This window comes from Carlito syrichta, unplaced genomic scaffold, assembly GCF_000164805.1.
Source record: "Carlito syrichta isolate Samal-C Ts95f unplaced genomic scaffold, Tarsius_syrichta-2.0.1 Scaffold48748, whole genome shotgun sequence".
NCBI lineage: Eukaryota > Metazoa > Chordata > Mammalia > Primates > Tarsiidae > Carlito > Carlito syrichta.
The window spans coordinates 427314-454395 of NW_006992844.1; the positions used below are offsets into that span (position 1 = coordinate 427314).

General features: G+C 38.3%; 1 protein-coding gene across 2 annotated transcripts in view; it reads right to left on the minus strand.

Moving 5' to 3' along the window:
- Window positions 1-15939, minus strand: part of ARHGAP6 (Rho GTPase activating protein 6) — a 100559-nt gene extending 84620 nt beyond the window's left edge. The window contains exons 1-2 of one of the 2 annotated variants that reach the window (XM_008048753.2): window positions 15600-15939; window positions 3934-4093 (exon numbers count right to left, since the gene is read on the minus strand). In XM_008048753.2, the coding sequence (XP_008046944.1) occupies window positions 3934-4072 (139 nt within the window). In that variant the 5' untranslated portion in view covers window positions 4073-4093; window positions 15600-15939. The remainder of the gene's footprint in view (window positions 1-3933; window positions 4094-15599) is intronic. The other variant, XM_008048748.2, reaches the window with a different exon arrangement.
- Between the last annotated feature and the right edge of the window lie 11143 nt (window positions 15940-27082).

A 27082-nucleotide genomic window follows, 5' to 3' on the forward strand; every position in this document is an offset into this window, starting at 1 on the left:
TATCTTCCATAAGCTAGAAAATTATCTGTAGGCAATCTACAGATTTAATGCAGTACCCATCAAATTACCAGCAACATTCTTCTCAGACCTAGAAAAAACAACACAGGAATTCATATGGAAACACAAATGACCAAGAATAGCCAGAACAATCCTCAGTAAAAAAAAAAAAAAAGCAGGTGGTATCACATTACCAGACTTAAAACTTGACTATAAAGCTATAATAATCAAAACAGCTTGGTATTGGTATAGGAACAGGCATATAGACCAATGGAATAGAATTGAGATTCCAGAAGCAAAACCTCAATTTCTCAACCAACTCATCTTCGACAAAGCCTCCACCACCTACCACTGGAGAGAGGAGAACCCATTCAGTAAACGGTGCTGGGAAAACTGGCTGACCACATGCAGAAGATTGAAACAGGACCCCTATCTATTCCCATACACAAAAATTAACTCCAAATGGATCAGAGACCTAAATGTAAAACCTCAAACCATAAGAACCTTGGAAAATGAAGGACATACCCTCATGAAAATCAGAACTGGCATCCGATTCCTGAACAAAACCTGAAACCTACAGGCCATAAGAGAGAAGATAGACAAGTGGGACCCCATTAAACTGACAAGCTTCTGCAAAGCCAAAGAAACCATCAAGAGAGCAGGGAGACAGCCTACAGACTGGAAAAAAGTATCTGCCAACTCCAGGTCTGACAAAGGCTTAACATCCTGGATCTACAAGGAACTCAAACGTGCTGAAAAGAAAAAAAACAAACAACCCCATTATAAAATGGGCAAAAGATATGAACAGACACTTCACAAAGGAAGACATCTGAGCAGCCAAGAGACACATGAAGAAATGTTCAACCTCACTAATCATCAGGGAGATGCAAATCAAAACCACACTGAGATATCACCTAACTCCAGTCAGAATGGCAATTATCAATAACTCAAAAAATAACAGTTGCTGGAGAGGGTGTAGCGAAAAGGGAACACTTCTACACTATTGGTGGGAGTGTAAACTAGTGCAACCTCTCTGGAAAGCAGTGTGGCGATTCCTAAAAGCTCTAAATATCAACCTCCCATATGACCCTGCAATCCCCCTACTGGGAATATACCCTGAATAACTCAAATCACTCTATAAAAAAGATACCTGCACACGTATGTTTATTGCAGCACTGTTCATAATAGCAAGAACCTGGAAGCAACCATGCTGTCCATCAAAAGAGGCCTGGATTTAAAAAATGTGGTACATATACACGATGGAATACTATGCAGCCATAAAAAAGAGCAAAATCATGAATTTCGCAGCAACCTGGAAGGAACTAGAGCCTATAATACTGAGTGACCTCTCACAGAAACAAAGATCTGAGTATCACATGCTCTCACTCATATAGTGGACCTTGACCATTCAACGTAATATTATAAGAAAATGACTGACAGTGGTGGGAAACTATGGAGGGGTAGGGGAAGGGAGATAGGATTAATGGTAGTAAATATCTGTCTGAGAATGGGGAGACACCTCTTATCAACAAGGGTGTCTGAACAAAGCATACTTGTATACCTACCCCTTAACTGTACCCCACAATATCGTAATAAAAATATTGATTATAATAAAAAAAGAAAATTATTTGTAAATCATGGTTCCCATTTTGATAGGCAATATCAAAATGACTGCATGACCCAGCAATATCTTTGAACATTTTGACAGCATGAATCTTTTTATGAATGTGCTGGGAACCATATAGTCACAGAAATAATCAATTGAGATGAGGCTTCTATCAGGCAAGTTTTATACAACTGTCGGTTTGGTAAAAGTTATTTATTTAGTGGGGTCTTTAAAAAGCACAAACAAAGACAAACATCAAGTTAACTGGATTTAAAAACAAAGCCACAAACAGTATCTGTTCCTTGATATCTTATCTGATGTGCATTCAATCCAGGTTTCAATAACTTTTCAAAGTCATCACTCCCTTTACTACAAAGGAACAAAAAGAATGTCTGTGCTCATTAGAGGGAGACAGGACTGTTGGCCCCACGTGGGCCATCTTGTGAGTTAAGTAAGAGGTGAGAGCAGGCCTTATCTCCACCCTATAACCAAACCAATATCAGGTGACACAGAAGGACCCATCATAAGAGAAGCAACATGTCCTGACAGTCACTAGGACTCATTTTTTGCAACTGCCCAAGTGATTTTCTTCTTACCTGAGCAGAGGGTTTCTATGTGCAAGATTAGCATGAAAAAAATATAGCAGGGTTGGGATTTCATCTCAGGAGGAACAGGCTGTGGTTGTGGTAGCAAATAGAGCATGATGAGAAGGGCAAAGGAGCAAGGCACACGACAATGAAATGCGCATGTCTCACCAGCCCCTTGGCCTTGCCTACCTCTCCCTTCTCAACTCTGTCATCTCAGATTCCAGCTTAAAGACAAAACGTGGCCCTCAGACTCACCATCCAAATAAAAACTTTGTGGTCAGTGTTTTGGTGCTATGCTTTCTAGTTAAAGTACTGAGTCTCCTACAGCAGAGGTGAATTGCCCGAGTTCACATGTGTGGGGAGTGACAGGATGAGTCCCCGAATTCTGGTCTTTAGACTTCCAAGCCAGTGCTCTTTCTGTTAGCCACAGTTGAGCCAAGAACACAGTGTCACTGGCACTGTGGGTGACAGAATGTGAGTCTATGTTTGTGTGTATAACAAAGTTGGCACTTGGGCAATGGGGGCTTGATAATTCTTGTTGAAGGGGGATGCTGTTTTGTGTATTGTAGGGTGTTGATTATCATCCCTGGCTGCAACCCACTAAATGCTAGGAACATCTCTCCTCCAAGCTGTACCAACCAAAAGTGTAGCCAGATATTGTCGAACGTTCTCTAGGGACAGAGAATAAAATCATCCCTGGTTAAGAATCACATATCTATATATGTATTTGTATATGTATGCATGCACATATGCATGTGTCTGTGAATATATGTGAGTGTGTGTGTGTGTGTGTGTGTGTGTGTGTATGAACTATTTTATGAACAGCAAAAAATTAATGAAATATCCTCTCAACCTCTGCCAAAATAAAACAAAGTGAAAGAGAAGTTCTGCAGATACTGATATCCTCAGAGGCAATCTTCTAGCTTCTAGAAGCTTCCTATCCTTCCTCTGCTTTTTTTTTTTTTAAAGTTTCAGGCACACTGGCCAATGTTCCTTTTATGGCAGTTTTACTCTATTTGTACAACAGCATAGTTTTTCTTTCTGTCTTAAATTAGCTTTCTGCTACATACTAATACAAATTATAAAGTGCCTTTATAGATGATAGTAAACATTCAGAGACAGACTTTTACAAATTCAAGGAATTCAAGTACATATTTCTCATCTTTATTGAAATCAGGATCTGTGTAAAATCATCAGTCAATAAGGTGTACACTTTATTTAAAGGGAAGATCAACTTGGGGTATTACAAAGGAAAGCTGTGTGTATCTTCTCAGTCTGAAGTACACTGGCTTCAGTGCAACATAGAGCACACTAGCTGAAAAAAATTGGATAAAGATGAGTTAACTTTGGTAAAATCTCTGATTCCGCATTTGCAGAAGGTCAAATGATTAGCTTAACAGATTGCTAAGGTATTCTTTTCAAATGGTTATTTTGAAATTAAATGGAGATAGATACAGCTTTTCTTCTGTGTCTATTCACTTCAGACTGACAAGATACACATCATTTTCCTTTGTAATGCTCCAAGTTGACCTTCCCTTTAAATAAATGTATTAGTTGACATGCAAATTTGTCCTCATTGAACAAGTCTTTCAAAATGGACACTAGTGCCAGCCAGCAGCCAAGAAACTGTAGCTTCCTTCCTGTGTGAATGCTGGGTGTGAGAAAAGTTCACAGCTTGCGGCTTTGGCAGAGCAGATGTTTGACTTCCAGCGTTCCCCGGCAGAAAGGCAGACAGGGCCTTACCTTTGGGAATGGTGATCTGACAGCTTAGGTCACAGTCCTGCTGCAACTGATAAAAAGCCACTTCCTGTAGCCGAGCCCTCTCCAGCTCTGAGAGACTCTGGATGGGGACTGACCTCAGGCGCACACTGCGGCCTGACATGCTGTTCCAGGTGAAATCACCCTGCAAGCCAAGGGAAAAAACATCAAGAGTTACACAGTTCACCTATATCTCACAAACCTTATCCTTTCTCTTTGTCAGTAATAAATAAAGCCAAGCAAACGTCACCTTTGTTTTTAAAACGTGGTTCTCAATTCCCAAAATGAAATCCTCTCTTAGTTTTCTGTGGATTTTTTCACTCAATTGCAAAAGTCAAAATCTCGAGTATCTGCTGGGTCACATGGTCTCACCTCATGTTGCATACACACGCCAAAGAAAACTATGTGGAAAGATGCTGCGAAGTTTCTACTTCCTTTATTTTATGGGATCACATGGGAACTTTTTATTTTTGTATTTCAGTAACAGAAAAAATTGTGCTGCTAATTGTCATTATGCACAGTAGATATGGGGGGCATATGTGCTGAGAGCCCATCATGTGCCAGTGACTGTGCCAAGGACTTTTAAAAAAACTGACAAATAGGCTGGGCTCCATGGCTCAGCCTGTAATCCCAGCACTTTGGGAGGCCAAGGCGAGTGGATTGCCTGAGCCCGCGGGTTTGAGATTAGCCTGGGCAACTTGGCGAGCCTTCATCTCTACAATAAATTTTAAAAATTAGCCAGACGTGGTAGCATGCGTCCATAGTTGTGGCTACTTGGAAGGCTGAGGCGGAAGGATCACCGGAGCCCAGCAGGTCCATTCTGGGGTGGCCGTGAGCGTGCCACTGCACTCCAGTCTGGGCGACGGAGTGAGACTCCAACTCAAAAAAAAAAAAAAAAAATGACAACAATTGTACATATGCATTGGGTAGATAGCAATGTTTCCAAACATATAATGTATGCTGATCAGATCAGGGTAATTAGCTATCCATCATCTCAAACATTTATCATTTATTTGTGTTGGGAGAATTCAATAGCCTCCGAGTTATTTGAGGCTATCTATTATTGTTAATTATCATCAAGGACTTTTCAGTTAATCCTTCCAACAGCCTTATGAGGCGGTTAACATTTTTTTATCTATCTTATGTAATATTTAATGATATAATAATATAATGTAGTGTAATTACGATGTATAACAATATATTATATGATAGTTTATACTTATGATACATTATTATAATATGTACTTATAATACATTAAATTAATATTATATTAATGTAAATATATATCAATATAATAATATAATATAGATAACAAAACTGAAGCTTGGAGTAGTTAAATAATTTTTCCCAATTTATAAAGCTTATAAGATTTGGAACCAGGACTCAAGCTAAGAATGTAGGGCTCTAAATTCTATGCTAAAATGATAATCACAGACATTCTATTTATAGCACTCTCATGAGCTATTTTGAACACTAAGTTCAGAGATATGATCAATAAGAATATGTACAGTATTTACAGACAATTGATGCTAAAATATTTTGCATCAGAGTCAAATCAGAGATTCCCACAATACTTAGAGTGCATCATGTGCACTAATGCATATCCTTGCTGTTCATGGAGGGTGAATAGCTCTACCCCCGAGGCAGACAGTGAGAAAATGATGGCTTAAGAAAAAGTACTTCTCAGTCCTCTGAAATTCAATGTCCCTTTACTAAAGAGGGCTTCCTGTGAATCATATGCAACAAGAACAGATTTGAAGTGGCAGCTACTGTTCCCACAGCAATTGAGAAAAGAAAATTTCTCTGGGGGAAGCAGAGGTGCTGGCCCACACAGGCACTGCCAGAGACTCATTGCAATGAGTGCAACACTTACAGAATGTCTTAAGACTTCACCATCTTAACGAAGTCACCTAAAAGAAAGGAGACAGACTGGTCTCGATAACTATTAAGATACTTTGTTCCACACTAGTGGCAAATTACTGCCTAGAGTGTTCATTCTAAACAGTGATTGGCAACATGTTAATTTTTTGATATTATCCCCTCTTTATCCAGGATTTAATTCACTCATTTAACAAATGACTAAGCACAAGTTTAAACAGGAGTTGGAGACGCAGGCCTTGGGTGTACCATTTATTCATACCCTCTAAGCTTAGGTACATAAGGTATACAATCAGTGAATTGCTTCTCCGCCTCCAGATAGAAAGTCCCAGATGAGTTTGTACCTTTTAGATATAAAACTTAGTACTTATCGATATGAAACTAAGGGAGCTGACTGCTATTTGAAGTGTAAAAGTAGAATGGCATACCTATTCTTTAAAAGCATTTAAAAATGTGACCTGTACTAATAGGCTGAACTATCTATAGCAGGGGTTTGACAATATTTTTCTATAAAGAGCCAGATAGTAAATATTTCAGGTTTTGTGAGCCATGTGTCTCTGTCACAACTACTAAACTCTGCCTTCGTGGCATGAAAGCAGCCATAGATAATTTATAAGTAAGTTAGTGTGACCATATTCCAATAAAACTTTATTTATAAAAACAGATGCAGGCTGAATTTGGCTTGTGGGCTGTAGTTTATCAATCTCTGAACTATAGCTTATGACTGAAATAAACAAATTCCTAGAAGGAGAATTGTATTCTAATTTACTATGTCCTCCTGGTTAATTAATTCAAAGAGAATACAATGAGCACCTATGACATGCTAAGCACTGTAGTAGGCTTGGGATTATTAAGATAACACAGTCCTTGTCCTCAAATAGTTAACTTTCAGTTAGGAAGAACACAAGCAATCCATAAAGATACAGAGATTGTGATACTAGAGATAAGTACTAAATGCAAGAGTACCTAGGAGACAAGGTTTTGTCACCTATCTAGGGGATCAAGGAAGGTTTTGTAAAGGGGGTAGTGTTTCAGTGGAGACTTGAAAGTTGAGTAAGAGGGCTCAGAGTTTGCCCAGTAGAAATGCAAATTTAGAGAAACAGTGTGCACCAAGGCAAATGAGTTTGAGAAAATAGGTTTGTTCGGGAAATTACAAGAAATAGCAGAGGTGAAGCCAAGCAGAAGTCAGGGCCAGAACCTGTAGGGCCTTCTCAGCTGGCAGTGCACAATAGATTAGATTTTCTTCCGTGGGTGATGGATAGTTGTTCAGGAACCTGGAGTAAGAGAAGAACATGAGTATTTGCATATGGGAAAAATGACTGGAAACTAATTTCTTAAGGAATTCAAAGAGAGATCAAGTCAAAGATGCAGAGATGAGAAAAGACTCTGGGCTAGGTATGATGCTGATTCCAATTTGAAAAGACATAGGAAACAGAACCACATAGATGCTTGGGGACACACTAGATGCAGTGGAGGGAAGAGAAGGAATAATCTAGAACGATCTCGGGTTTCTAGCTTGAGCAACTGGGCGGATAGTAGCACTAATCACCAAAATGAGAAACAGCAGAGGGAATTAGGTTGGGGGGGGAAGGAAGATGTTCAAGTTTTGCATATGGTGAAAGTGATATTTTATCTTGAAAAAATAGAATTAAAACACATTACTAAGTCTGACAAAACAGAACCTGGCCAGCTTCCATTTTTCCTGAGCCTTCCTTTTATTCTTCCAATTAAAATACTTCTAGCACAATTAAGTCATGTATGGTTTTCCAAGCTATTCATAAATGACTATACCTAGCATAATAAAAAGTGAAGTGTGATACTTGAAGTTTCTTTTAGTACATTATGTATTACAGACCATGATTTTTAACTTCTTAGATTGTTAAAGTTCTTTGTTATATTTGGAATTATTAACGAAAAGAGAGAACATCTGGGGTTATTTTGTTACGGCAGCTGGTGCTGACTAAGACAACATTCATATTATTTTGAAGTTTCCTGACTGATTCTCCCATGGGACCAGGGTTGGAAACCAGTGAGCTCAAGGCTTGATCAGACTCTGGTGTGGGTCCCCACCCCCATCATTCAGTTTTGTTGTAATAAGTCTGCTCTGTAGTAAATCTAGAAAATTCAAGATGTTCTCTATCACCAAAGAAATATGCAAATCGGTACCAAGGGAACCCAAGCTATTTCTATGATAGTCATAATAGTGAGATGTTACTTTTTGAGACTAAACTTGAGTTTTCAAGACACCTGGGAGTAAGCATGATCCTACTTTCTTAAACAAATGAAGCAATGATCTAATCTTTATTTTTTTTCACTCAAGAAATTGGCTTGAATCTGACACTCTCAGAAGCCACTCTTAGCTACTACTGTCTCTTGGCCAGTAGTTACAAGTTTGAAAGATGTCCCTCAGCCTCCATATTGTTCTCTTGAGATAGACAAAAGCAGTACAATACAGAGTTATTAGATAGAAGGTATGGTTGGCAGAATAATAATGATGTTCATACACAAATCCCAAGAACCTATGAATATGTTATTGTACATGTTAAAAAGAGTCTTGGCAAATGTGATTCAGTTCAGGTTCTTCAAATGGAGCACTTAGCCTGAATTATTCAGGTGGGCTCAATGTCATCAGAAGATTTCTACTAAGAGGGTGGCAGAGGTGTGGCATAGTTAGAGAAGGAGATTTTATGATGGAAGCAGAGGTCAGAAAGAGAGGTTTGAAAGTGCTAGGTTTCTAGCTTTAAAGATTGAAAAGCCAGGGAACGTGGGAACCAAAGGGAGGCTCAAACTTTACCTGTATGATAACCACGTGTATACTTAATCTTGAACTGTGCCCCACATCTTTAAAAAAAAAAGCTGGAAAAAGGAGCCATGAGCCAAGAAATGCAGGCAACTACAAGTAGCAGGAAAAGACAAGAAACAGATTATCTCTCACAGCCTCCAGAAGGAATATGCCTTTGATTTTACCCAGCAAGATCCATATCATACTTCTGACCTCAAGAATCATAAAATACAAAGTTTGTGATGCTTTAAGTTTGTGGTCATTTGGTGTGACACTAATAGGAAATGAATCCAGGAGTAAGAAGAAGCATTAGAACAGGAGGTTGGTGGGCCAAAGGGGCCGGAATTTGGAAGAGAGCATGCACCTGAACACTTTAAAAGGTAGGTCTTGACTTTCCATCAAATTATTTTTATAAGTTTTTAAATAGACACAGGGTCTCGCTGTGTTACTCAGGCTAGTCTCAAACTCCTGGCCTCAAGCAATCCTCCTGCCTCAGCCTCCCAAAGTGCTGGGATTACAGACATGAGCCACCTCACCCGGCCCTGTCAGATTCTTATCTTCCTATTACCTGATACTAAGGTCCTGTTTCATACTACAGGTACCACTGTCAAACAATTTGAACTACCCCAATCCCAAGACTGGAGTTCTGGAAGTTCCTTTCTCACAAAATATAATTATTAAGAATTATATATAGTAAATATTTTAGCCTTTATGGTTCTTATGGGCTCTTATGAGTCTCAGCCACAATTACTGAATTCTGCCACTGTAGCACAAAAACAGCCATAGACCCTACATAAACAAAAGTTCCTCTAAAATTTTATGGACATGAAAATTCGGAGTTCATATAATTTTACTTGTCTAAATAAAATATTCTTCTTTCTTTTTTTCAGTTAATTAGAAATGTAAATATCATTCTTAACTTGCAGATCACACAAAAAACAGGCAACAGGCTGGAATTGGCCCACTAGTTGTAGTTTGCTTACCCCTGATACAGAGAGATTAGGGTCGTTTAGTACCCTACACACATTTATGTAGCTTCTCCTACCATGCCAGGCACTCAGTCCTAGGATATTGCATTATCAGCTGTATATATCAGGTAGATTCAGGAGGGCAAGAATCTTATCTAGCTTCTTTGCCTTGGTGCTCCCAGTATCCAAAGCAGTATTTGGCACTTAATTGCCACTGAATAAATATTTATCAATCTAGGGACTAATGAATCAAACACATCATGAGTTAAATAAGTTCAGAAACCTAACTAACTCATGCAATGTTGTATATATTAGGGCAAATTATTTTGGATTTGAATAAACTGCTAAGAAGCGGTCTTTTGAAACAGAGTCTGTTGATGAGCCAAAAAATGCCAGTCTATGAAGGGATAAAATAAATGAGATAATAAGTGACCCGGGGAAGAGTGAAACCATGACACCCACATTCACCCATCAGATTTCCTAAAAGCAGTAAGACATGAAGACGAAGGTTAATGTCGTCCTGTGTCTCTAATGACATGAACCACAAAGTGATAAACAAGCACCCAGGAAGAGCACCGAAGCCCACCACACATCCTAGAATGTGTTTCTGGCTGTTCTTCAACTCTCAAATGTGTGTTCCAGGTCAGCATTTTTCTTTGGTGACTGTTTATCTCATAAATGGATGACTCATTTTAAGGTTCTGTGAATCTTGTCTTTTGACTGGTCATCATAGAATATTTTTTTAAGGATAGAAAATGGATGATCTCAAATTCATTTCAATTTTTTACAAAAGTAGGTGAAATTGGTACTGATCCAGTGTCTCTGGATAGACGAAAGGTTTTGGCAGTTGTAAAAATATCCTTTTATTCTAGGGTACTATGTGACAGCATTAATAAAGAGTAGCAACTTGATAAAATGGATATAGCATAGTGGTTATTGGGGGCTAGTGTTGCACCCAAAGGGCATTTAGCAATATCTTGAGACATTTTTGGTTGTTGTAACTAGGGGAAGGAGTTGCTCCTGGCACCTAGAGAGTAGAGGTTAGAGATGCTGCTAAACACCCTACAGAACAGCCCCCACAAAAACCTGGACCAAAATGTCAATATTGCAGAGGTTGAGAAACACTGGTATAAATCTGCTGTTAGTTCAAATTACATAGAATCCCCTTAAAATGATGGTTCCAGGAAATATTGACAATCATTTATATATTTTATTTATCATCAAAGGCATGCAATATCTATTCTTATGTATATTATACATTACTGTGTATATTATACATGTATTTTTCTGTATATTATGTACATAGATGAATCATAGAATTTATTTTAAAGTAGCACTAAGAAGCACAAATACCACAAAGAAAGAAGCAAACAAAAAAAGTCCAAATACTATAGAATCCTGATTAACTGGTAAACAACTCACCAAAAACGTTAACTAAAGAGATTTTCTTCCATCAGAATTATATGTCTGTACATTTAGAAAAAAGAAAAAGGAAAAAAAAGAAAGAAAAAGATAAACTAAAAGACCAGCAATCTATGATTTATTCAGAAAGGTCATTCTTTTGAGCTAAGTTGCATTTTTACAAACAGACTTCGTTTCCCATGAAATAAAATTGATCAAAATAATTTTGGTTTTAATTAACACCACATTGTTTTCTTATGTCCTTGGGGCTAGTCTCTAATTGCAGCATCTCTTTAATCTCATCCAACTGTAAACTCCCCAGGGCTAAGCAAGGGGTGATGCGGGGCTGCTTAAAATGTGGCCTGTAGCAGGGCTCAGTGGCTCAGCCTGTAATCCCAGGGCTTTGGGAGACTGAGGTGAGTGAATTGCCTGAGCAACTTGGCAAGACCTCATCTCTACAATAAATCAAAAATTAGCTGGGCGTGGTAGTGCGTGCCTGTAGTTCCAGCTACTTGGAAGAATGAGCTGGAAGGATCGCCAGAGACCGGCAGGTCAGGGCTGCGGTGGCCGGGAGCAGCCACTGAACTCCAGTCTGGGCAACAGAGTGAGACTCCAACTCCAAAAAAAAAAGTGGCCTGCAGACTCAGGGCATTGGAAACACCTGGAAAGATGATTGTTGTTAAACATGCAGGTTTCTGGGCTTTAAGGCAGACTTAGAAATTTAGTTTCACAAGGACTAGGGCCCAAATATCTCCACCATAAACTAGATTTCCCAGATGAGTCTTATTTTTGCACAAGAAAGGTTGGGACCCATTGGTAAGGTGGTGAACTTGAGTTCAAACAGATGGGAGCTCTTTGGAAAAATGTAGAACATCTCTGAGCCTCAGTTTTCTCATCAATAAGATAGAGCCAAGTATAAGACTTAACTCTCAGCCGAAGGGATTATATTAGATAATGCAAGTGAATTTTTTGTAGAGAGCTTATTAGCACCCAGCAAGCCCTGAATAAGTGGAAATTTAAGTTATAATCAATATTATTCATTACCACTCTAAATTTGCACCTCCACCTTAAGCCTGGCATTTTAGTGATACCAAAAGCTCTTAAGAAATGTGTGTTGAATTAATGAATAAATGGTTTCACTATCATTACATATAAGGTACTTTTTCTAGGTGCCAGCTGGATTGTGGTTTCATATGAGTGAGACAGAAGAAAAGACCAAAGAGGTAGAGTAGGGCCTGAAAAATGGCATGCCGTTCAGATAAATCATGCCAAGGGTTAAATTCCCTTTAATTGTTTTCTAATGTGGCTGTCGTTTATTAATAATTAGCGAAGTCAAAGTTCCCAGATAATCACAATGTGTTGCTGAAATGTGGCATAAGTTTAAATACCAGGACTACAACCAACATTTCTGAAAAGGACTGCCTAGTTCTTTAGAATTCCAAAAATAAACACATCTCCAATGACAAGGAACTCCCTTCTCTGTGAGCTTCCGGGGAAAGCCAAGGTATTTGTGTAGCTGTCACACCCCTCGTTGAACTCTTAAAAGAGGTTATTCCTTCATGAACTCAGCAGTATAGTATTTGCTAATCTTCCCATCTTGGTTCTTCAGCTACGCTTCAAGAGATCTTCCTTTAAGAAGACTGAACACTTCTAACAAATTGTTCACATTTTTAATATTTTATTTATCTATTGTGCGTTTTTTATAAACACAAATTTTAGAAAATTCTGGACAGATAGTAGGTATGGTAGTACATTTTTACCTTTTGCCTTGGCATATTAGCAATTTATTGCTACCTGAGAAGTGTTGAACTATTTCCCAGTAGCATGGTGGAAAACTGTCTCATTCTTTCAACAAATACTTAATGAGGATCTTCTCCAGGCCACACACTCTCCTAGGTCCTTGGAATTCATTAGTGAACAAAACAAAGAGCCCTATACTCATAGAGCTCCCAAGCCAGTGGAGATCAGACAAGAAACACCCTTAATAACCAATCTAGGTGCCCATCAATGACTGCCTGAATAAAGAAAATGTGGTACATCTATACCATGGAATACTATGCAGTCATAAAAGAGAATGAAATCATGTCCTTTGAAGCAATGTGGATGGAGCTGGAGGCCATTATACTGAGTGAAATAACTTAGAAACAGAAAATGAAATACTGTTCTCCCTTGTAAGTGAGAGTTAAACAGTGGGTACTCATGGACATAAAGATGAAAATAATAGACACTGGGGGGCTCAAAAAGTGGAGAGGACAGAAGGGAGATAAGGGTTGGAAAACTACCTGTCAGGTACAATGTTCAGTGTTTGGGTGATAGGTACATGTACACCAGAAGCCTAATACCCACCAGTATGCAATATACCCATGTAACAAACATGTGCATGTGTCCCTTAAATCTAAAGAAAAAGGAACACACCTAGTAAATGAATAAATTACACAGCAGGTTTTACAAGATGATAAGCTTTAGAGAAGTAGGCAGCTCAGGTTGAGAGAAATAGAAGTGATGGGTGGGCTACCAGGACCACCTTACTGAGAATATGACATTTGTGCCAACCCTTAAGGAGGTGAAGGGATGAGCCAGGCAGATTTTGGGAGCCAAGCAGCCCAGGCAGAGACAAGTTGACATCGGGACAGCATGGGGTGTGGCTAAAAGCAAGGGCTGTCAAGTTGGGCTGTCTGGGTTGGAGTCCCTGTTTTACCATTTCCCAGCCATGTGGGGTTTTTTTTTTGCAAGCTATGCCTCATTTTCCTCTTTATGCAATGCAGATAATATTAAGGATTCTGCTGATACAAGCTGACTAGCCAGGGATCAGCAAACTACTGCCTGTGGGTCAAATTCTGCCCACTGATTGTTTTTGTAGATCAAGATTTATTGGAGCACAGCCACACTCATTCATTCAGGTATTGTCTATGGTAGCTTGTAGGCTACAATGGCAGAGTTGAGTTGTTGTAACAGACACTGCCTGACCTGCAAAGCCAAAAATATTTACTATCTGGCCCTTTACAGGAAAAATTTGTTGACCCCTGAACTAGACTAAAAGTAAAGGCACATCTATGAGTAGAATCTGCCTTTGGATCAACATTATTTTCCTTTCCTAAGATTTTGTTTCTCTGGGAAACATCCCAAAGAGCCTGTAAAGAAATCACACAACACAGCAAGAATTTAGGATATTAGAAAGCATGTAAATGCTAAGATAAAATAAAATGGGTTATCTGTAAATAGCTGTTCATCTGAATTATTGATAAACCAATGAAGTGGAAACGAACACTGTCAAACTCAGTATTGTGCTCACATCATCTAAAAAAACAAATACCACCTACATCTTGTTTCCAGTGGAAAGTTCCTTTACAAAGGCTAGCATAGAGGGGACACAACCCCATACTGGAAGTCCCCAAGGACAAAAACATCAGAATAAAAGGCCAACCTCATTTCTGCGTATCCCTACTTGAAACGTGGCCTTTTCTACTGGCCACCAATTTAATTCTTAGTTTTAAGCTTCTCTTAAATCTTGGGTGAAAAAAAAGGTAAAACAGCCTGCACAGATCTCAGGGTTGCAGAAAATGAAAATGCACATGAACTAGAAACTTCTCAGTGATAGGGCCAGCAGCTGACAGTTTTACTTATCTTTCTATAATTAAATTTAGTTCACTAAAATTAGGGCAGACCTCTGGAGAAAGGTTAGACCTGGAAGATACTGCCCATATTTATAGATGATTCACTTAATGCTAGTGACTGTTCTAAGCCCTTTATTTATACAAGTATTTTCTCATTTAATTCTTGCCACAACCTTAAGAACTATGATACCATCATTATTCCCATATTTCTGATGAGGAAACTGAGGCATGGAGCTTAGAAACTTGCCAACATCATATCCCAAGTAAATGGTAGAGTTGGGATTTGAAGCCAGGCTTCAGGTTCTAGAATTAAGACTCATGACCACTATATGTATTTCATCACTTCTCATGATAAACCAACGAAGCCCCTGACTTTACAAAAGAGCAAAGCAACTGCGACTCCTGTAGCAGCAGAACAGGATCTGGGACATGAGGGGCATGTTCTGCCTCTTTCTGCCACCAAGTCTTTTCATTATGAGACATATACCTTTATAATAAGGTAAACCAGACAGCATTTAAAAATCCAGAGGCTTAAAGTTTTCCTCTTTCATAAAACAGCACACACACGATAGATTTATTACTAACTTTATCTAATAACCAAGTTGTTATCAAAAAACCATATTAATCATGGCTGCAGCTACTGAAATGTGGCCCCTGCATTCAAAAAGTCCAGAGGGAAAGACAAGCCACTTTCCCCTTTCAGATCTCAAAACAGCCTGTGCCCAAATCTTTTGCAGAAATCAGCCCAGTTATGCTGTTCATTTAATCACGACACAATCCTGCCTGCTGGAGTTTGCTCATTTCAAGCTACTCCAACATCATTAATCTATAAAGAAGATTCTGATCAATCTCCATTGACATGAACAGTTATTAGCTGTCACACAGCTCAGACACTGATCAATCCAGTTTTCTTCCTAAATCACAAGATAGATGTGAAAGAATCACAGAATTTTATCCCAATAATCTTCTGGAAAAGACATGTAAGTATAGATATTTATATTGCTTACCCATGAATTACAATCGGCCGCGTCTTTGTTGTCCTCTCTAATCTAACTGAATTAAGCTTGGAGTAGGAACTTGAGCCTGCTTAAAAAAATTTTTTTTGGTGAAAAATGCATCCTGAAATGGCAGATCGTATCGAGTGTCTGAGAAATGGCCCAGCTGGCATAGCTGCGACTCCCACGATACCTTTTGTTGCCAGAGACCTCCGCTACTGTGAATCTTGGGACCAAAAATATGCAATCTTTTCATCGGACCATTAAGAAGTTCCGTTCCTTTCCTTTGAGAAGGGAGGCAGACTGTGTCCCTGAGTAAGTGCACGAATAAGTGTGTGTGTGTGTGTGTGTGTGTGTGTGTGTGTGTGTGTGTGTGAGAGAGAGAGAGAGAGAGAGAGAGAGGAGAGTTGAGGAGGAGGAAGGAGGGGAGAGAAGAGACACAAAGAATGAAGAGAAATTGAAACTGGATTTCCTGCTTCTTACTTTAATAAGACTATTTTGAAGAAATATACTGGAGTTAGGAAAGGATTCCTTTTAAAAAAATCCCTTTTTCCTCAGGGATCTACAAACGGTAATTGGATTGTAACTGTGCAAACTGTCCTTATTAGGAATCAGGCAAAGAATGTTGTATGCCTCTGGTAAAACCCCCGAGAGCATGATAAAGTACATAGGATGCTTTCTTTGTTTAAGACAAATTCTTGGTTCTTAAATTATATTTTAAAACTATTGACTTTTTCATTTTTCTAACACAAGCTGCAAACATTAAAAAACAAAAAGATTTCTTTCTCTTTTACACTGAAGCATAACACATGCTCTGCATTTTATGCTCTTTGTGGGACAATAGTCCTTGAGAAGTTGTTCACTTCCTGAACAGAGGGTGTGGAGGTCAGAACGAATGTATCCACATGGTCATGTTTAAGAAGCTGCAGGTGGGGGTGGGGATTTGGAGTGGGATCCAGAAAGCGCAGAGGGAAAAGGAAAGATTAAAAACATCTTCCAATCACTAATTACCTTGATCTCCATGCATTGCACATGGCACTCTACCAAATACAACTCAAAAAGACATCTTTGTTTCCCAGTCAATATGAAGTTATAGTTCTCTCATGGGTCTCAACTGAATTCCAACAAAAGAATCACTGTGATTACAATTGACAACAGGGAAATGATTTCATGGAAGATCTTACTGATTCAAAATTAAGGAACTAAGTATGGTTTTACTAGGATTCTGTGAGGTTAATCATGTAAGCCACACATAGCCTCTGTTGCTGCTGAGGAGGAAATTTAAAAACAATAAAATATGCCACAGATGGTTTTCTTTACTAAAACCATTAAACTTAAAGGGAAATCCAGACAATTCTACCTGTTATTGCCTATACCTCCACTTCCACTACCCTAAAAACTCAGATGTTGAAAATACTCATAATTTTAGTAGATAGTTCATATGGTTCACATTGGATATTCATCAATAGAAGTTATACCCTTATTTAAAGTTATTTACTATATTAATATTATTATGTTAACATATTTAATATATTATTTCACACAAAACTGATACATATGCAATTTATTTTGCATTGTTAGGCAAATTATCTTTTAGCTTATGAATAGATGACAGCAACATGTAGCTCTGACTGAGCACTAAGTGTCAGGCATTGTTTCAAGCATTTTATGGGCACTGACTCATTTAACCATCAAAAGAATTCTAAGAAGTAGGATACGTTATTTCCCCCATATTACAGATGAGGAAACAATCTCAGCGAAGTTAGGTTACTTGCCCCAAAATTCACAGCTCTTAAGTTATGCAGCTTTAATCCCAACCACTACGAAGCTCATAAATTATCTGGAAGATAAAGCCACAATGAGGAGTCAGCACTAGTAGGGAGCCATGTTATAAGTACCCAATGAAAAAGAGACAGCGATTAAATAAGAATACCTAAGACTGGAGTCATCTGTTAAATCAATTATGTAATGGAGACATACACTCTCAGGTCAACAAATGTTTCATAAGAAAGTGAGTATTCCTTTAAGTGAATAATCTCAGTCTCAAGAGACAATGTCTTATGAAATTCCTGGTCTGTCTTCAGAGTGGAATCAAGTCAGGCCTCGAGAGGAAATGCAGAAATAATGCAGAAGTTGTATGTAGTTGGTATCTTTTGGAAAAGTGCATTCAAGTCAGAAAAATAAAAGTGAAGATAAGGAATCCTCTTTAAAATTTAAATTAACAGTCCTTTAAGTAAAACGAATAAGAGGCCAAAGAGTCACTTCAACAGCCTTGGAAATAAATACCAGGAAGCAATTAAGAGGTCCAATACATGGAAGAGTTTTGCTAATCAAAAAAAGAACTGAGACCATAATAGTCATTTTTTTTTCATTTAACCTTCCCTAGTGAGAATATCAAGAAACAATCTATAGCCTCAGAATCTATGCCAATCAGTATTCACTCTACCTTCTTCTTGGCTCTTATTCTGGATTATTTCTATTTATATCATTGGTGATATTTTATACATTCATGGCAAAAAATATTATAGAACCTCTCTGTCAACTTTTTGAGTGAACACATTTCTCATCACAGTACTCTTTTGCTTAAAACCCTTTGATGTCTCTTCCTTAGCTCCAGGACAAAGTTCAAATTTCTTAGCCTGGCATCCAGTGCCATGTGTGTTGACTTAAGTGAAATGAAATCAAATAGCCACTACATAATAGTGGATAACAATAATAATAAGAGTGGACGTTTACTGAATATGCTTTAGGTGTTAAGCAGTTAACCTGTGTCATGCTTTACTCTCTTCCATAGTGAGGAAAATATTGACTGGCTGCTCATGAAGCCCATAGGGCATTCATCTAGTCTACACGTCCCAGCTTCCCTTGCAGGTAGTAGTGGTCATATGACTGTGCTTTAGCTAATGGAATGTCAGGGTAAATAATAGGCTTCACTTCTGACACTGGTCCATAAAAACCTGGAGAACAACACCCAGGCAGCCCTCAAAGGCATATATGGTCATCCCAGGTATGGACTGCACTTTTTAAGATTCTTGCCTAGTGTCCTCCTTAGCTCTCAATCCTGGCTGGTCCTGTGATTTGCTTTAACCAATCAAATGTGGCGGAAGGTGATACTGAGTCAATTCTGAGCCTAAGATATAAGAAGGCCTGGAAAATTACAATTTTGCATTCTTGGGACTCTTGAGCTACCATGTGTTAAGTATAGCTACTGTGTTGGAGAGACTATATGGAGAGGCCACATGGAGATTGAGAAAGGCTTAGTTGTCCCAGTGTCTCAGCTAAATCCAGCTCCAGCCAACCTCCAGCTGAACAAAAGGAAGAAACAGCCCGGGCTCTGAATCTTTGCTTAAAGCACTGGTGTCCACCAATTATGGCTACTATAACCACATGAATGAGAAATAAACTGGTGTTGTGAGATTTGGGGATGCATATGACATAGCAGCTGACCTTACCTTCCTTAACTAGATGACAAGCCAAAGGACAAAAGGAGAATTCTGCACTCTCATTGATGCCATTTGCTTCCTCAACTCCTGTGCACTCACAGATAAAACATCTCAGAAGCCTGAATCTGGATCCCTCGCCCCTGGAACTCCTCCTACTCTTCTCCCCACTGAGCTACATGGCAGCTCATTCTTTCCTTTTCTGGTTGATTAACTGGATGGTAAAATACAAATTTCTCTTCATACATGATTTTGCAAAGCATGTAGAGAGTCATATAAAAATGAAGATGAATATATTTTTAATGACATCCTTCAAGTTTTAAATAATATACAATGGTTAGAAATAGGTAATGCTTTTACCTTTCAGAACTTTGATTGAATCTAATACAATGACACAATGAAATTCCATTTAAGTAACATTCATGACTAATAAACCTTTCATTGGTCTGATTAACCTTTTTCGACTGGTAGTATAGAGTTGGTGTGCAAGGTCTTAATATTGTTTAAGACTGTGCATAAAAATGCAAATGTTTTCATTTGCTACCTTAAAATGTGATGTCATTTAGTTTAATTATCAGACTGTACCTTTGGATTGCTCAGAATTCCCAGAGGCTAGGTGACAAGTCAAAGGACAGAAGGAGAATTCTGCATTCTCTCCATGCTGGCATTTACTTCCTTAACTGTAACTGTCTGTCCTCTCCCCATTCTTGGCACCCTGACCTTGGTCTAATTGCTAGTGTCCTCTTGCTGCTACTGCAATCTATTTGCAGAGAAGAGTATTTTTTAGATCCTTCAGATCCAAAATCTACCATCAGAGTAATACTTAACTGGAAAACTAGTTAGGGCCATGAATCTAAAATAGTAGAAATCACAAGCAAGAACAACTAGCACCTATAGCGGGCTTATTGCCTTCATGTATATTCACTAAACTCTAGGAGGCAGGGACTAAAATTCTTCCCATTTTGCAGACAAGAAAAACAGAAACAAAGAGAGCTGAAATAGCTGGCCAAAGTCACACAACTGGGAAGTAAGGAGTTGGGATTCAAACTCAGGCGGGGTCTTTCCAAATGCAACGGGTTTAACCTCAACGCTATATCACAGCATGCTGGTGAACTTTTCTTTATTCAGCCCCTTGGAAGACATATTTGCAAAGGAAGTATGACATAGAACAGAGACATATTTGCAAAGGAAGTATGACATAGAACAGAGACCGGAAGGCCCCGCTGCAACAGGGAGAAAGCCGATAAATGCATGGACGACAACTTAGGGCTCAAAGCCCTATGGAATCGAGACACAGAAATGTTCACAAAGGCAAGGTACCGTGAAGAATCAGAGAAAAGGAAGCCAGCAGATGAGGCAGTAACCTCCAGGGATAAGGAGAGGGACAGGTGATTTTTTTTTTAAAGGAAAGAGGAACAGGCATTTTAGGAAAGCTCCTGGAGGACAAATCCTTTACAAGTGGAAATATCTACCCTAAGTTTTGGGTTAAGGGTGTAACACCATGAAAGAGGTGTTTTAGGAAAGAGGAGCGAGGTAGAGTGGTGCAGAACAGATGGAAAGGGTTAGATAAGGAGAGGAAGTCAACATTGAGGTCTACAACTTGAGTGGTAAAGGGAGACCCTATGAGTGGCATTGACTGACAAGCCAAGACTCTAGGCAACAATAAAAAAAGAAGATCCTAGAAATGATTTCTTCATGAGAAGCCTTCACTTATTCCCATGAATATGGACTCCCAGAAAGTCAAGTTCAGGATTATACTTGTAGAAATACCTTTGAGTATTGAGTGGGAAATTTGTATCTCATTTTAGGTGGCTGGGAGAGTAAACCGAGAAAAAACCATTTCCTCCTGATTCTCATGAAGAAATCTGGATATGTCATCACCAGTTCTGATAGACAGCAGAGAATGGTGTTTCTTTTGTAGCTGTTCTTTCTGTTCATGCAGTGAGGAACGCTGAGTTATAAGGCTGGATGCTTCACGTTTCTCCCAATAAGGACACTGAGATGAGCGGGCACTCATTATGGATAAGATGTCATGTGAACTGTTTGCAAGGCAGGTCATTTATTCTGATATGGGCAGATTTGCTGCTCATTAAACAAGGAATGGGCTTCAGAACAAGATTATCTAAAAGACACAGGAATGCTGAAGTAATGTTACCTCAAACTAAAGAAGAACCCAATACTAAATCAGTTATTTACAAATCAGCAGGAAATAAAACAAGCCTTAAGAATAGATGAACATCATGTTTAGGAGATAGAAACTCTATACCAAAAACTCTTAGAGAAAACAAAATAGGCAACAATGAAACATGCCAAAGTGAATTCCTCTCTACTTCCTCCTTTCAGGGCTACATTTGATGACATTTAGTCTCATCAATTGTGTTTAATGCTTTGCAAAACTCTTCTCTCAGTGGAGTTCTCTAATGAGAAAGGAAAACAGTTTCTTTAAAATTGCATGAGACTTAGTAAACGTATTACCTTAACAAATTGATTTTGAGAATCACCAGTATATGGACATCAATCATCTGATTTGTTGCCTAAAATGTGAACAGTGGACAATGAGCCTCTCAGCCTCAGTTTAAGATAATTTATCTTATTAAACTCATTTAAGAATTCAAAATCAGCACTAATTGTTGTACCTCTTTATTTTAAGTGGGGAAAGGCAACTTATGCATTTTTTAGTCTAAGGCTGGTAGTTAACTCATCTAAATCTTTACTTGAGGAACGAATGAGTAGTCAAGTTGTTTTAAATACAAAGATAATGCAGCTACGCGTCTAGACTGCAGAAAAAGACTAGCTTTAATAATATTTTCAGAAATATCTGAAAAGCAAAACTAGTTCAGACACAAGGAGTGATATATTTTAGAAAAAACTCTCTAGGGACCAACAGTTCTTGAAATTTGTTGTATATTAGAATTACTTGGTGTAGTCTTCAAAAATTCTTATGACGACATCCCTCCATCTTCCTTCCAAGAACAGCAAGGTCCAATAGCCCTTTTAATGATAATGGACACTTTTGTTAACTGTACTATCTGCTATGGTGGCCACTAGCCACCCGTGGCTAATGAGCCTTTGATGTGACTAGTGAAACTGAATACTGAATTTTCAATTTTATTTAATCTCGATTGATTTAAATCAAAATAACCACAGAAGGCTAGTGGCTACTGTATTGGACAGAGCTGGTATAGATAAAATCGATTAGACTGCCTGTAGGTGGGGTGCGGACATGGATAGATTTACAAATTCTCCAGAAGATTCTAATATGCAATCCAGGTGGACAACCATTGTAATGGCCTGGGATTAATGAAACTATTGGAGTGGAAAATTCCTTGAACTTGTTTCAGGAGCCATAACTTTTCTCCATATTCCACAAAGCACTTGCCATGAGCCTTTGCTTCCCTCCCTCCTGAATCCATTTCTTCTTGTACCCCTCCACACACTCATGTGATGGGTGCACTAACTGGACATTCCTTCATTGACTGATCCTGCCAGATTTCTCCCACACCAAGGGCATAATATGCCCTCACCTCAAAGCTTAGATTCTTCTCATTTTCCTTTCTCTTCTACTGGCAGCAGAAATAACACCTAACAATGCCACAAATTAAGAAATAAGATCTCCAAGCATATGCATCCATCGTTTTACACAGATTTTCATGTGCACAGGCTTGATCCAGATGCCAATTTCCATGAATCTGTCCCAAATGTGATGGGGCATATGTCTAATGGTTAGTATAGTAAAGAAATTCCTGTCTTATCTACTCATTTTGCTGCTGTTTTGTTCAAATAGAATGCATTGCTATAGCACAGTGGATGTAGGGAGGACTCTGGTCTGGTGACCTGTGTTTGAATTCCAGTTCAGCCCAACCCTTCCATGCCTCAATTACCTGCTCTGTAAAGTGGAGATAAGATAGTCTTGTAGACAGGAGAGAGCTATACGTGTAACACCCATGATGAATGAAACATGTGTCATACACTCTCCTAGATCCAAAATTTGATTTCCTCCCATACACACACATCCACACACTACCACCACCATTTTTTGATGAGTAAAGCAAATAACAAGGCCAACTTTGGGGGAAGAAAGTCATGAAATCCATAAAAGCATGTTCTAAGCATATGATCAATTAATGTGGCAGCCTGAAGATCATTTAGGAAAAGGTTACAAGGCTAGTTAGATTTTTTAAAAATCCTGAACTTGTTTATTTTATCGGGTCTTCACTTTTATTGACTTCCATGCTAACAGTTAATATTAATAGAATGGATAAGAATGTGTATGGTAGGAACACGGCTAAACATCATTTTGTTTATAAAAAAAAAGAAAGAAAAGAAAAGTAAGAGTCAGAATTACAGAATCCAGTGATAGGAACATAATGTTCAATGCTCAGGCACATAATCATTCTGTTGACCTTTTGGTAATTTCAACTCTAACAACATGTTCCCATGCCATTTTCATTCATGAGCACTATTGATTTGTGCGTGTTCATATTTTCTACACCAAGTTTTTCTGCCTTCTTCCTTGTTAAATATCCATCTATGGGTACAATTTTTCAATGTAAAAACTATACAATTATAACCCATTAGCAGTATGAGAATTTGCAGTCAACATGAGTATTAATTAATGGTACACAGTAAGGACTGTTTATCAGTGACTCACAGCACAGATAAAATAAACTGAGAGCTATGCCCTGGATCTAAATCCATGGGATTTAGATATGTGGGGAATGACTAACATCTCTGATGGCTATAATATGTACCCACTATTATTGCAAGCCCTTATTGTGCACTCATGGTTTTAATCATTCAACAATCTTATAAGGTGAGGTCTATTAATATGATCATTTTACAGATGAAATCAAGGCAGAGGAAGATTAAGTAACTTGTCCCTGGATACAGGTTACATGTGGCATGGCCGGGACTCAAACTCAGGGACTTTACTCCTGAGTTTGTGGTCTTTACCACTGTCCTATGCTATCTTTTCAGACCTTTCTCAACTGCTCATGAAAGTTCATCAGGATGACTGTAAGTGTGAGATGGTCTAGGCCCATCTCAAATCAAGGCTCACTTCAGATCATTTAGTTTTCTTATAAAGTAAAATTCTAAACTTTGTAACTTACCTAACTATTACGGGTACTAAATTACTTCCAACACATTGATTGAAGCATGCCATGACCTTGAGGTGGCAACTGTTGACCTATAGCAAGGGTTGGCAAACTACAGTGAAATCCCTGCTTTTGTTAATCAAGTTTTATTGGAACACAACCACACCCACTCATTTAGATATTGTCTGTGGCTGCTTTCCTGATACAAAGGCAAAGTTGAGAAGTAGCAAGAGATGGTATGATCGGCAGTTCCTGAAATATTTCCTACCCAAACCTGTACAGAAAGAGTTTGCTGACCTCATATCTAGACCTACTGAAAAGAAATCACCAGGCATGTGACAAAGGAGATGACATTCATGTTTCATGAGTAGTTCATTATTTTAAACAGCAAAGGAACTACATTTTTTAAGACTATCATTTCAACATTTGTGTATGAATGAGGAGAGACCACCTAGTAGCTTATTTTCTTTTATGCTCATAATGAGAAAAAGCTCATAAAAAAAGTGAAATCAACAGCATGGATTGTAGTGTTTAGTATGAGCTACTTACTAGAAATATTTCTTCCAAATATTCTTGAAGGAAAAGATATTCATTCTAGAGTGGAACCTATTAAATCCCCTATGGCCACCCTGATCAGAAACTACAGACACTGTAAATTTATGTTCATATTAAGTTTGATTTAAGTATCTCTATATCTATTGTGTTTAATGTAGTAAAAGTAATAAATATGCATCTCTTGATTATTGTATATATATCATTTACTACATATGTAACATATTTACATCTTATATAGGCAAATGATTATAATAAATGTATGACAACATACTGTGGGTATTTAAAGGGCTATATGCAAATGTATTGTGCTTAAAGTAAACCAATTATATGAAAACACATACATAATAAAATTAGGGGCAATGATTATGTGGTTCAAAGGGCTTCCCACAAAATCCAAGGAAAACTGAGACAGTGATTTTTGGCAGTACTCCTTACATTTTTCCTTCTCATACCTGGAAAGCCACCAGTTTCTGTGGATTCTGCCTCCTTAACAACTGCCCTTTATCACTTCCTCTCTGAGGCAATGTCCACCAGCACTTCCACACTCCTGCAGGCTCTTTCTTCCTAAAAAGAAACTCTTGTCTTGTTCCTTCCCTTCCAAAACCCATCAGTGAGTCTCCTAACTTTCCAGACCAAGTTATCAACTCTGAAGGGAAAATACAAAGTCACTCAAGATCTGACCTCTGCTTAGCTCTGGGGTTTCACCAAGCCTCACTTACTTCACACTCCTTAGTTCCAGCAGCATGGAAGATCCCTTAGGACTTCATCTGGGGGAAGTGCTCTCATCCCAAATGCCTTCCATACATCTTGGATCGCCCAACTCCTAATCATCCTGCAATACATATGGAGCGTCACCTGCTCTGAGAAGCCCTCTCTTCCCTCTGTAGAGACTTTGCAAATGAACCATCACATTGACAAGAAAATCATACCATCTGGAGCACAACTGAGTTTCCTACGGAGCTGTAAAGAATGTATTAATACAACTAAAGGAAATCCACTTCATGTTTGCTAAAGAAGGCAAACCTGCTTCTTTTAAGGTTCTAAATGACTTAGGCACTTGAGATGTGCTAACAATCACTTGTGATGTCTCATTGAAGGAGGAAATAGGAGGATTGTGGGAATGTTTAAATGTCAGTTATTTTTCCAGAAAACTCTAACGTCACAGATACGTCTCTCCAACATAACCAGCACACTCACCTCCTCCCCCTCTCCATATCAGCTGTTTTTTTATTCTTATTTAAACATTGGAAAGCTATTTGATTCTCTATGTTTGTGCCTTTTCTCCTTGGCTAGACTGTACATCCCGGAAGGATAGAAACAGCACTTAGAAGAACACATCACTTGCATTTTGTGCTGTTGCTTATTTGACTGAAAAAAAAAGTTGGGAGGAGAGAGTAGCACTTCTGTGTCTGTACAGAAAACCATTTCTATCTATGAGCATGGAAACACGACCAGAGGGGAATATTTATATTTAGGACATTTGTTTTACAGTAGTTAAGATCACTTCCAGTAAAAATAAAAAAAAAATTGTTTCCTGGCATATTATATTAAGTGTCAAACATGTAAAAGGGGAAATTGAAAAGAGAGAAACCAATTTGCAGGATGGCACCAAATGCCAGGTATGACATAAAAACAAATCATCTGCACTCACTGATACACATCTGATTTTTTAGTTGCTACTTTTCCGATTTATTTTTGAGAAATGTTTTTTCCTCAATATACGACTTTTAAAATGATAAATTAAAAAGTGTTTCACAGACCTGGATAGATACTTTTGCTTTGATATATAGAAAATCATGCTTCCTCAGAGCAATGAAGCATACTGTAACTTGTGTTTTTCAAGATAAATTATAGTAAAATAATAGAGGAGCTTGGAGAGCCACAAATAATGAATGCAGTTTTTAAGATAAAAATCACATACTGTAAAGTTAACTATTTTAAAGCATGCAATTCGGTATTTTATTTTTAGTATATTCATAGATATCTACATCCACCATCACTAATTCCAAAACATTTTTATCACCCCAAAAGGAAAGGCCACACACATTAGCAGTCACTCCCCATTTCCTTCTCAACCCAACTCCTGGGAACCACTAATCTACTTTCTGTCTCTATGGATTTGCCTATTTTTGACTTTTAAAATAAGTGGAACCATACAATAAGTGGCCTTTCCATGTCTGGCTTTTTCACTTAGTATGTTTTCAGCGTTCATCCATGTTGTAGCATGTATCAGTGCTTCATTCCTTTTTGTCATGGGATAATAGTCCCTGTATGGATTATACCAAATTTGTTTGTCTATTCATCAGGTGATGGACATTTGGGTTGTTTCTACTTTTTGACTGCTGTGAATAAAGCTGCTGTGAACATTCATATACAAGTTTTTGTGTGAACATAAGTTTTCAAT